This window comes from Choloepus didactylus, chromosome Y (genome assembly GCF_015220235.1).
Source record: "Choloepus didactylus isolate mChoDid1 chromosome Y, mChoDid1.pri, whole genome shotgun sequence".
NCBI lineage: Eukaryota > Metazoa > Chordata > Mammalia > Pilosa > Megalonychidae > Choloepus > Choloepus didactylus.
This window is the reverse complement of record NC_051335.1, coordinates 51,826,022-51,839,027: the sequence shown is the minus strand read 5'-3', so window position 1 is coordinate 51,839,027 and position 13,006 is coordinate 51,826,022. Positions and strand designations below refer to the sequence as shown.

Genomic DNA, 13,006 nt, shown 5'->3' with positions numbered 1-13,006 from the left:
TTTTTTTTCAATGACAAGCCAGTTCTCTCTGCTCCATTATAAATAATTCTTATGCTCTTAAACTTTTGAAACTTATTTTATAACTCTTTTGAGTCCTTTTGAAGTACTCTCCACCTTTCTTACCTGCAAGTCCCAAAGTTATCAATATTCCAGCAAAAGGGAGCTATTCTTTTGAGAAAATATGAATTGAAAACTTTGCAACTCATTTTTTATCCAATTTGAGCTAAGAATAAAACAGGACAAACCATACCAAAGGAGCATATCTTGGTTTGGGAGGTGGAGGAGGCATCCTGCACCGACAGAGACGCTTGACCTTAGGCGATGGTGATAAAGGCTCACAAGGAGGTAGCGGTGGTCTTTCTCTTGATGGAGGAATTCTACCTATAATCGTTTTTTTTTCTTTTTCTTGGAAAGTAGTCTTTTTGGACGTCATTTTGAAATCTTTCCTTAGTCCCAGTGCTTCCTTCTTTGAATCTATAGATGTGGCATCTGATTCATCAACTCCTTTCTTTTTAGCTCCAGGTTTATAGAGTGAATCTTCAGATTCGGCATCTGAATCTTTGAATACTGACTTTGAGGGTTTCCTTTGACCTTTCTTTGGATATTCATCAGATTCAGCATCAGTAGACTCTGTATCCTTCTTTGCACCCTTCTTGGAATCTTTCCTTGCATCTTTCCTATCTTTCTTTGAGGTTTTCTTATCTTTCTTTGACTCCCACTCAGATTCAGATTCAACATCAGTAGAATCTGTGTCCTTTTTTGCAAACTTCTTTTTGTCATCTTTCTTTGAATCTTTCTTGTCCTTGCTTTCATCTTTCTTACTCTTCTTTGGCTCCAATTCAGATCCTGATTCAACATCAGTAGACTCTGAGTCCTTCTTTGCTGGCTTCTTTTTGTCATCTTTCTTTGTGTCTTTCTTATCTTTCTTTTCATCTTTTTTACCCTTCTTTGGTTCCCATTCAGATTCAGATGCAGCATCTGTAGACTCTGCCTCCTTCTTTGCATCCTTTTTCTTGTCATTTTTCTTATCCTTCTTTTCATCTTTCTTTGAACCCTTTGAGTCTGCAGATTCAGCATCAGAAGAATCTGCATTCTTCTTTGCATCTTTTTTATTTTTGTCTTTCTTTGAAGGTTTCTTATCTTTCTTTTCATCCTTCTTTGAACCCTTTGAATCTGCAGATTCAGTATCAGACGTATCTGCATCCTTCTTTGCATCCTTTTTCTTGTCTTTCTTTGAAGGTTTCTTATCTTTCTTTGCATCTTTCTTTGAGCCTTTTGAGTCTACAAATTCAACATCAGAGCCCTTCTTTGGATCTTTCTTAGCATCTTTCTTTGTACCTTTCTTTGAATTATTCTGTGAGTAATTCTTGAGCCACATATCAAAATTCATGGATTCAGCACTAGACAACTCTAAATACATCATTAAATCCACATTTGAACTATTCTTTGAACAAGTTTCTGATCCGGCATCAGAATCCTCTGAGCTTTTCTTAGAATATTTGTTTCGATTGCTCTTTGCACATATGATTTCAGTATCTGTTTCCTTGGAATTCTTTGAATCTCTCTTATCTTTTTTTGGATCCTTCTCTGCAATGTACTTAGAATCCTTGGATTCTTGGCTTGTATCTGGTTTGAACTTTGACTTCTTAGATGGTTCACTTTCATATGATGACTTTGATGGAGTTTTAACTGCTTTATGTCCTCCCTTAGATTTCTTATCATTTACTGTTTTCTTGAAAGCTGGAGTTGTTTTATGTGGGCCTGTTGTTTTCTTGGAATCATTCTTCAAAGCTGTTCCTTTTTGGTCACCTTTAGTCTCTTTAGATTCTGACTTTTCAGGATGGGTTTTGGGAGTATAAGGATGTCTGAATGGATCCAGTCTCCTGACAGCAAACAAAATAGATGGCTTTTGGAAATTTCTACTTAAAGAATCACTTATCCATATATGAGCTGACTTCTGACCTTCCTCTAATTTTCTTTTGTCGTGCCTCTGAAAATATTGGTTAGAATAAAGACAAGCCTTTGTGAGTGAGTTATATCTTTTTACATTGCAACATGGAAATAGTTGCTAGCTTTCCATTAATTATTTAAAATTGGAAAAAAAATTCTTACAAGAGTGTGCGTATGTGTGTGTTCATGTGTATGATAATGCCACACTGAGTGTAAGATGACTTTAGGAGAGCATTTAGGATTCCTTCAATGATTCATATTACGATTAGAGAGGTCCACAATGATCCATGACATTCCAGGGCCTGTCCTGATGATCAAAAGTGAGTTCCTTTTGGACCCCTACATGGGAGAGATCATTTGGAACAGTTTGCTCACCCTTCAGCCCTGAATTAGCCATAAATAAGCTTATGAGCTTCAAGTCTCCCATAACATTACTTATGATAGCTATAGGCTTTGGGCCTAGTTTGATTTCTACTACTGCTTTCAAGGTTTCTAACAAAATAAGAGACTCAGACCCCTACTGTGAAGCACTGCAACAAAGAAATGTCTGTTCCATATTAATTTGTGTAGCAGTGGTACAATTTGTTTTCAACTTCCACTCAAACATTTGTTAAGTCTGATTGTCATAAGTGGCCACATAGACTGATTTAAGATTTAATTCTCATATTCCTTCAACTGTCCAGTATAGGTAGCAGTAGTTAATTAAGTGGTTATATGGAATTAAAGGAAGACCATGAAGAGAAGACTGAAACTTGGATCACTTCAGATGTAATGAATGGCTCTTGAATGAATGTGTTGATTTTAACTCTGCTTTGGGACATGATTTAAAATATTTTGCTAACTCCATGGGTGACCTCTGTATGCAAGCTTACTTTTTTTGCTAAAGGTAGGTTATCTCAACTTTATAGAAGCTATAGAAAATATGAATCTCCCGTATCCAGTATGCTAATTTCCATATTTTAAAAAAAATTGGAGGTAATTAAAACTCATCAAGTTCTGCTCCTGGTTCTAAGATTCAAATTTTGGATGTTCATACATTTGGAAAATGTTTCTTGTGAGATCTCACCAGTTGCAACATTTGATTCTCCAGCTTGCCTAGCCTCTTGTCCAAATAATGCCTCTAATTTAGGGAACCATCTATGAATAAAAGTTCAACTAAAACAGGTGGGGGCAACTTGTACTGGGAATTGTAAATTGAAAAACTATCTGCTTCCAACAGTAAAATTTGAATTACATATACCTTACTTATATATTGTTTTGCCAACCCATATTTAGCTTAAAAAATGACCTTTCAATACTCACAGGAACTGTGTTTTGTAATTCCGAAGGTCTTAATCTTAGTCTACCTGGCTGGGCTGGTTTGGGAAATGATTTTCTGCTTAATTCATTGACTAAAATAAGAGAGGATACAAAAGAATTTGAATTTAGTACCAGACTTCCATCATAACTGAAATATCCATGAGTGAAAAATATATCATTTAATTTAAACTAAGATATAATTCAAAATCTAGCTCTCCACAGAGGTTGTAGATAATTTGCACACCAATTAAAGAATATAAAAGCTGATTTTCACATTTAGCATTGAATTTTGTTTAAAATGACATACGTAATTTTATTTTCTAGATTAATCCAATTGTCACAGATTTATAAACCAGGAATCATAATGATTAAAATAATATAATTGAACAGTAGGAATGGAAACAGAGAAAGATTAACTGTTTCCTTTTTAATGTCTCTATTAAATCCTCTATCTTCATTTCTTTTCTGTATGTTGTTTTCGTTAGATTGCAGAAAATATGGCTTCTCCTTTTATATTTCCCCGTAGTTACTAGCACAATGCATAACATAATGTTTGTACTCAGTAAAAGTCTTGAATAATTAAATCTAAGGTATTTTTAGCACACTTCTGACCTCAATCATAACCCAAGACAGAGAAGTTAAGACCACAGGCCCAAACACTGCATTCAATTCTGAGAACCCTATTTAAAGAAGGAGATAGACACATTTGAGGGCATCCACAAAAGAGTGATCAGGAAGCTTAAACTATCTGGAAGCTGTATCAAAAGAGGAATTGGTGAGGACACTCAAGATAGTTCTCTTGGAGGTGAAGAGATCATGGGAAATGTGACCATCAAATTCAAATATTTAAAGAGCTTTTATGTGGAAGGAAGGAAAATAGTAGTAGTAATAGCATAGTATCAACTGCTAACATTTACATAGTGATTACTATGTACCAGAGTCTGTTCTAAGCACTTCATACAGATAAACTCATTTACCTTACAACAACTCTTTGAGGTAGATAATATAATTATCTCGATTGTAAAGATGTGGAAAAATGAACACAGAGGGAGATCATAAAGCAAGTGAGTAGCAGAGCTAACATTCAAACACAGGTAATTGAGTCCCTGAGTCCATGCTTTTAATTACAATATTATAAACTTATTTTACATGTTTTCTGAGGGAAGAACTAAAACCAATGGGTAAAAGTTGCAGAAGTTCAGGTGGATTTCAGCTCAACGAATTAAGGAAAAATTTCCTAAATTTGTAGCTGTTCAAAAACTGGACTCTTCACTAGCTGCTCTCATCCCTCTGACTACATTTGCTTTCTCTCTCTTGAGTTTGTAATTGTGCATTGTGAAAACAAAGGAATCTTATGCAAGAAAGGTTGGTTTGCATTATGAGAAAGAACAAACTAAATAACTCTTTCCTTTTAAACTAGCCAGTACAAGCTTACATCAATGTCAGAAAAATTTAAACACTCACACACATTCATACACATATACACACACCAACATACACATATACACACATGCTCATGTATGTATATATATGGTTCTATTAAATTTTAATAAAAATTAAAGGGCAGATTCTGGCTTTGTTGTACTGAATGAAGAAGAGTAGTCATTTGTCCCTAAAATTATTTTCAAATAAATAAATGTTCAATTCCAAAAATGAATTCTTACTTGGAATGGAATTATATGCTCTGATGTTTACTTCTTGTCTAGTAAAAAACAAAAAAAAAAAGAAAAGAGAAAGAAAGAAAGAAAGAAAGAAAGAAAGAAAGAAAGAAAGAAAGAGAAAATGCTTTAATTGGATTTGTACTATGGTTGACTATAATAACTATTATTATTATGAATAGATATTCAGTAGCAACATTTGATAAATATTGTACATTCTCTGATATCCCATGTCTAAGAATGTTTGTTTATAATTCATATCCCAGTTCCCGTCACCTAGAAAAAAATCATAGATGAAGAAGTATGCGTTTTCATCAGAAACCCGAACAAAAACTAACCTTAGGCTAAAACCTGAAGTAAAAACAATAAACTGACAAATTCTAAAATAAATATATCTTGCTTACATTATCTAGAACTGTAAATTGAAAGATTTTTCTCCCAAATCCTAGTAAACAAATCTAACCCAGGATTAAACCTATGTATTTTCTAAATTCTGTAAGTGACTTCTCAAATATAAGTACAAGTTCTTAATATTTTCAGAAGTTAAATCTAACCATTAATGTTATATGAGGTAGGGGCACACACAGTGTTGGCCTGGATTTTGAATTTTCTCTCCCCACAAGAAAAACTGACCAATGATATTTTCCATTTGGAAGGTTCTCATTTGATTTGATAATAATCAGTATTGTCCACTGATTATATACATGCCATTTGTTTCAAATAAAAACACATTCGTCTTTAAAATTATTTTCTCATTAGTTAGCTGTGATGGGAATTGTGACCATTGCTAACTCTGCAATTGTGCTTGTATACATATATATGCTAAACTTTGATTTTTTGACTGACCTAACCCATCAAGTCAGTAAACATAAAACAAGATAAAATGTCAGTCAAAAATGGCAAAACTATTTACCTTTGAGTCAAATCTATTTTCATTTCTTAAGTTAAGTACAAAACTTGTCCCGTTTTCATCATTCAATAATTCCTGAAATCATTAGGGAAGACATTGGAGACACAAATGAATAAATTATCTAATCCAGTGGTTCTCAGCTAGAAGTAAACATGATAATTAATTTAGAAACCTTTAAAAAGTAAATATGCTTGAGAACTGCCCCCAAACCTAAGAATTGTAATATCTGGAAGTGGGTTAACTTTTCTACCTTTAAAAAGTCTCCAGGGAGAACCTAAGATGGTGGTCAGGTGAGACAGGGCAAAAAACACCTCCATGAAAAATACTAGATAAAAGCCAGAAAGTGACCCAGAACACCAGTTCCAGCGATGCACCATCCAGACAAGGTCTGCTAAATCCACAGGGACCATGCATTTGGTGAAACCAGGAGTCTGCATTCTGAAATAGGGGAGTGAGCCAGCTGAAAGTCCTACAGCCATACTATGGTGTGGGAAAACCATGGGTTGGAGTTTGGAGATAGACTAGTTCTTGAAAAAGAAAACACATGAGTGGCTGTGGTTACAAGGGAGAGAACCATGTAGTAAAGTACAGCAGGAGTGGGCTGGGCCACCAGCTTAGTGTCTGGCATGGAGGACAGCCTACTGCTGATTGTCCTGGGGCCAGGGGGACAGAGGGGATCCAAAAGCAGAAAGAAACTGTGCCCCTTGAAGCCATCACCCCAGCGGGTGGGAGATGCTCCTGCCTGGGCTGGAGCTATAGCCCAGAGCCAGGCCAAGGGTCCTAGGGTGACAGGGAGTATTTCCCACAGCACTGCACACATGCCACAATATCAGCCATGGACAGTGGCCTTTAGTACACCCACAGCTAATTGTCCCAGAGCTGGGAAGGTGGAGCTGTGCAAAAAGGGGAAATTAACACACCCCATTCAACCATGTTTAAAACAGGCTGGGAACACCCCTGCAGCCCAGAGTTTCCCTGGAGGGCAGGCACACACACTTGACATGTGGCACAACCTTCCCTCATCAGAGGTCCTGGAAGAGCATGGCTGAGAAAGGGTTCCCAATTGGAAATCTCAGGGACCCTACACCAATAGGAAGGACTTGTGGGTCAGCAGCAGAGACAATCTGTGGCAAGACTGAAAAGAAAGCTTAGACTTGCAATAGCATTAAATCTCTGGTAGGTTTGACTATTAAAGCTGCCCCACCTCCCTAACCACCCAGACACATGCCCCTCATTCAGGGCAGACAGCACCAACAACACACCCAAACTTAGTACACTAATTGAACCCCACAAGAATCAGATCCCCACACATCACAAAGACAAATATGGGGAGAACTGACTTGAGGAGACTAGGTAACTCATGGATGCCATCTGCTGGTTAGTTACAGAAAGTGTATGCCACAAAGCTGTAGATCTGAAAAATTAGAGATCAGTATTTTTTATACCCTGAAAGAAACTTATCAAGTAAAGCAAATGCCAAGAGGCCAAAAACAACAGAAACTCTTAAAGTATATGGTAAAATCAGACAATAAGTAGAAACCCAGCCCAAACACCCAAATCAAAAGATCAGAAGAGACACAGTATTTGGTGCAATTAATCAAAGAACTACACACAAACAATGAGAGCAAGTCACAGGATATAAAGACAATGAAGAAGAGCATGGGACAGGATATAAAGGACATAAAGAAGACCCTAGAAGAGCATAAATAAGAAATTGCAAGAGTCAATTAAAAAAATAGAAGATCTAATGGAAATAAAATAAACTGTTGGCCAAATTAAAAAGACTCTGGACAATCATAATACAAGATCAGAGTAAGTTGAACCATGTCTCAGCATTCTCAAAGACCACAGAACAGAAAATGAAAGAACAAAAGAAAGAATGAGGAAAAAATTGAAAAAAATTGAAATGGATCTCAGGGATATGATAGACAAAATAAAACATCCAAATTTAAGACTCATTTGTGTCCCAGAAGGGGGAGAGAAGGGAAAAGGTCTAGAAAGAGTATTTAAAGAAATTGTTGGGGAAAACTTCCCAAACCTTCTCACAATATAGATATACAAAGCACAAATGCCAAATGAACTCCAAATAGAATAAATCCAAATAAACACACTCCAAGACATATTCTGATCAGACTGTCAAATACTGAAGAGAAGGAGTAAGTTCTGACAGCAGCAAGAGAAAAGCAATTCACCACATACAAAGGAAACAACATAAGACTAAGTAGTGACTACTCAGTAGCCACCATGGAGGCAAGAAGGCAGTGGCATGACATATTTAAAATTCTGAGAGAGAAAAATTTCCAACCAAGAATACTTTATCCAGCAAAATTCTCCTTCAAATTTGAGGGACATATTAAATTTTTCACAAACAAATGCTGAGAGATTTTGCTAATAAATGTCCTGCCCTACTTCAGATACTAAAGGGAGCCCTACCAACAGAGAAACAAAGAAAGGAGAGAGAGATATAGAGAAACATAATAGACGTATATGATTTGGTGTGTCCTAAATCACCAGGACACACATTCTTCTCTAGTGATCATGGATCTTTCTCCAAAATAGGACATAAAACAAGCCTCAATAAATTAAAAAAAATTGAATTTATTGAAAGTACATTCTCTGACCACAGTGGGATACAAATAGAAGTCAACAACCATTAGAGACTTAGAAAATTCACAAACAACTAGAGGGTAAAAATGAGGAGAAGATGAAAACATTCCCAGATAAACAAAAGCTGAGGGACTTCATCACCAGTAGATCAGTCCTATGAGAAAAGCTAAAGGGAATTGAGCAGGCTGAAAGGAAGGGACACTAAAGAATTGACTGAAACCATATGAAGAAATAAAGATTTCCAGTAAAGATCACATGGTAAATATAAATACCAATATTATTGTATTTTTGATTTGTAACTCCAGTATTTACTTCCTACAGGATCTAAAATATATAAACTGTAATGATAAATCAGTGGTTTTGGATTCAATGTAAAATATGTAATTTTTGACAAGAACTACATAAAGGTGGGGAAATGGAGGAGTATAGGAACATAGTTTACATCTCATATTGAAGTTAAAATGGTATCAAAGAAAAACAAGGTTGTTACAGATTTAAGAGGTTACTTTTAAGCCCTGTGGTAAGCACAAAGAAAGTATCAGAGAATATGACCATAGAGATGAAAAGTAGAGTATGGGTTATGAGAAGTGGGGGAAGGGACAATGGGGAGATAAATGAGTGTAGTGTTTCTGTTTGTGGTGAACAGAAATTTCTAGTAATGGATGATGGGAAGGTGATAGCATTACAACATTCTAAATGTGATTAATCCCACTAATGGAATGCTAGGGAGGGGTTGAAATGGGAAGCTTAAGGCTGTACATGTTTCCACAATTGAAAAAAAAAAGAAAAAGACAGTCTAAATAGATAATGACAATTAAATGCCAAGGATGATCCTGGATGGGATCTGGGGATGGAGGAGAGGAGGCTCAAAGGGACACAGATGGGACATAAGAAAAAAAAAGGAACTATATAATGTAAGTTTTGTATCAATGCTGAATTTCTTGAACTTCTTAGCTGTGCTTAATGGGATTGCATAAAAGAATGTTCTTGATCATGGGAAAGGTATATGTGAATTATATTGTTTGTTCAAGGATGTGTGCAGCTTGCTTTCATGTGATAAGAAGACAGAGCAATAGATGATGGGTGATAGATAGGGAGGGAGGGAGGGAGGGAAAGAAAGAAATGGTGTTGTGACAGGATGTTAAAGTTGGTGGACTGGGGTATTGGGGGAGGGGGTTTGAGGTATGCTGGAGTTCTGTGTATGGGTTTTGTATTGTTTTTGCAACTGTTCCTGTAAGTTTGACTTTATTTCAAAAAAAAAGTCTCCAAACTGATTTTGATATTCAGCTCCAGTTAAAAACCACTACTCTTTGGGTGCAGGGCAAGACAGCAGCATAAGGAGGTGTGGAACTTTGTTAGTCCTCTAGAGCAGCTAGTAGATAACCAGGAGAAAATAGTTAATAGTCTGAACAATGGTTTGGGGGACATCTGTGACCAGAAACATTTTGTACATGAGTCTGGAATGGGTGGAATGACCAAGATCTCAGCATAAGAACTGTAAGTGAAGCCCCCCAAATGGCAGAGCCTGGTGCCCCTCCAACACTGGCATGGCATGCTTAGTTGGAACACTTCCTGTGCAAAAAAAAGAAGCAGTCTCTACTAGGAGCAAGGGAAAATAGATCAACCAAGCTCCAATCACAGTTTCAATGAAGCATCTCAAAGTGTCAGCATGGTTGTCAGCTCCTGAGCTCTCTTGAGTACTCCAGGGAACCAATCAAGACCCACTCTGAATGAGCAGGGGCACACCTCCATGGAAATAACAAAATCAAATGGTCTCACCCACAGTTGAGTGTGTCATGTCCCCAAGGAAGCATTCAATCTAAAGGTTCCAGCCTAATCAAAAGAATAATTTCTGCCTCCATGATATTGCATTAAAGAACATGGTTTTTCTGGGGGACATAATATTTCCAAACTGGCACATTCCACCATGCTTGACCCAAAAAAGACATGTTCTTTCCAAATGCAAAAATACATTAATTCCATCACAGTATAGATAAATACAAAGTCTTATCAAAATCAGTTTCAGGTGTGGTTTGTCCTAAGACAACTTTCCTCTTTTGCTGTGGACATGTGAAACTCAGAACAAGTTATCTGCTTCCAATATAAAAAAGGAGGGGCAGTCACAGAGAAAACACTCCCATTGCCAAAGGAGAAATTGGAATGAAAACAAGGTTTATGGGAACTAAACACTCCTAAAAGCTGCAGGGTCAATTTCATTAGATTTCAAAGTGTGAGAGTCATTTATTGAATGACATTTTATCCTCGAGGCTAGATAGAATGGCATTACCATGCTTTCCAAAGGCCTTGGCAGCAGCCCTTTCCTCCAAACACTGGAATGAGTGCTCTGACATATCCATGCATTGGGGAGACCAGGTTCTTCTTGCCCCCACCATCATCAAGCATTGGGGTGCCACCCAGACTATGCATCTCTGAAGCAAAGACTCTCCCCTCTCAGTGGAGTGGTGGCCAGGCTTTTCCTAAACTCTGGGGAATGTGCTCCATACTCTCTGAGGCCTGAGGCAACAGCACTCTTCCTAAGCATCAAGGTGAAGGCCTGCCCTCTGCCTCTGGGGCAAACTCACCCTTTCCACATGCATGGGATGCTGTGCCCTCCTTGCTCAGGATTTCATGGCTTCAGACCTTGGCTTCCATGGTTCTGCCTCCTCTGAAGAAATTTTTCCTTCAGTCTGTCACTTTTCTGTCCCTTTTAGTCCAGACTGGCAGTGGTTCTATTTATACAGATCTCACACACACAAAAAAAAATGTTGGCTTGGCATGTAGCATGCAGGGCTCAAAACTATCAGACAATAGGACTTTTCACAAATCCTTTCTGGATAACTCCATCTCCAATCTTGGCTTGTACTGAAATGACTTGCTGGTTCCATGTTTCATTTAATCCTCACATGGGTATGAAGCCTCTGGTGTTTCACTTTCTGGAAGTCCAGATTTTTCCAGACCATCAATTTCTGGTTTCTTTTTACCCAAATGTTCATTTCTCAGCTTATCTCTTTCCTCTCACATTTTACTATAACCTTCAAGGAGAAGCCAGGCTGCATTTTCCATATTTAGTTTTGAAATCTCTTCAGCTAAGTATCCCTGCTCATTGCCTTCAAATTCTACCCTCCATCTGACACCAGAACTCAATCTTGCCAAATTCCCTGACACCTTAAAACAAGAATTGTCTTTCTTCCAGTCGACAATGACACATTCTTCATTTCTGTATGAGGCCGCATCAGAAGTATCTTTAGAGTCCATACACCTATCAACAATCTCTTCAAAACATACTAGATTCTTTCTATGAAGCTCCTAACACTTCTAAAATCTTCCTGTTATCCATTTAAAAAGCCTTTCCAACATGTTTGGAATTTGCAAACTCAGCAGAACCCCACTTCTCTGGTACCAAAATCTGTTCCAGTTTGCTAAAGCTACCATTATGCAAAATACTAGAAATGGATTGACTTTTATACAAGAGATTTATTAGGTTACAAATTTAAAGTTCTAAAGCCATGAAAGTGTCCATACTAAAGCATCTACACAAGAATACCTTCACTGAAGAATGACCAATGGCACCTAGAACACCTCTGTCAGCATGAAGGCATGTGACTAGCATCTGCTGATCTTTTGTTCCCAGATTGTTTCAAAATGGCTTTCTCCAAAATGTCTCTGGGCTTCTGTATTTTCTCCCAGTCCTTGTGCTTTCTTGCTTCTTTCTCTCAGGGCATTTCTCTCTAAACATCTGAGGGCCCTCTCTTAGCTTCTCTGGAGCAAACTCAGGGCTTCATCTCTTAGCTTAGCATCTCTAAAACAGCCTTCCATCTGCATCAACAAGCATCTCCCAGCATCAGTGTCTGTGTCAGCTCCTGAGCTCTCAAGTACTCCAGGAAACCAATCAACACTCACCTTGAATGGGTGGGTTCACACCTCTAAGAAATAACCCAGTCAAAAGACCTCACCCACAGTTGAGTGGGTCACATCTTCATGGAATCATTCAATCTAAAGTTCCAACCTGATCAAAAGACTAATACATCTGCCCCCACAAGACTGCATTAAAGAACATGGCTTTTCTGGGGGACATAATATATCCAGATTGGCACACCCACCATTGGTCTATCCACCCCCCAGGCAGGGACAGGGTCTACAGAGAATTAAAAGAAGCACACCTCTTTTCACTTGTGGGGAGCTCTGTACTGACAGGCACCACCTGCTGGGTGGTATAAGAAAAGCACAGAGTCTAGAGACTTCACAGGAAAGTCTGACAACCTGCTGTGTCTCATCCTCAGGGAAACTTGATACTGATTACATTCTATTCCTGAAATCTGGACCTGTCTTGTCTGGGAAAATATGTTTGAGTAGACTCTCCTGAAGAGATGTTTACATATAAGCAGGACAAGAACCAGATAACAAGAGCTGAAAAATTCTGATCAGTTAGAAGCAATGCCAGAGGTCTGGAATAAGTTCAACTGAAAGCCACAGAGGACAAAGAGAAGAAAGCCAAATAACAAGAAAATCCTAGGTAAAAGAGTGAGAATGACCTCTAGAATAAACTAATCAAGGAAACCAGCTGCCTAGACACCAACAAAAT

At 37.7% G+C, this 13,006-nt stretch overlaps 1 protein-coding gene across 1 annotated transcript in view; it reads right to left on the bottom strand.

Moving 5' to 3' along the window:
* Positions 1-223: 223 nt before the first annotated feature.
* CYLC1 (cylicin 1) overlaps positions 224-13,006 on the bottom strand; it is a 33,549-nt gene continuing 20,766 nt past the window's right edge. Inside the window, exons 3-5 of the mRNA XM_037822769.1 lie at positions 4,914-4,951; positions 3,253-3,341; positions 224-1,990 (exon numbers count right to left, since the gene is read on the bottom strand). Of these exons, the coding sequence (XP_037678697.1) occupies positions 224-1,990; positions 3,253-3,341; positions 4,914-4,951 (1,894 nt within the window). The remainder of the gene's footprint in view (positions 1,991-3,252; positions 3,342-4,913; positions 4,952-13,006) is intronic.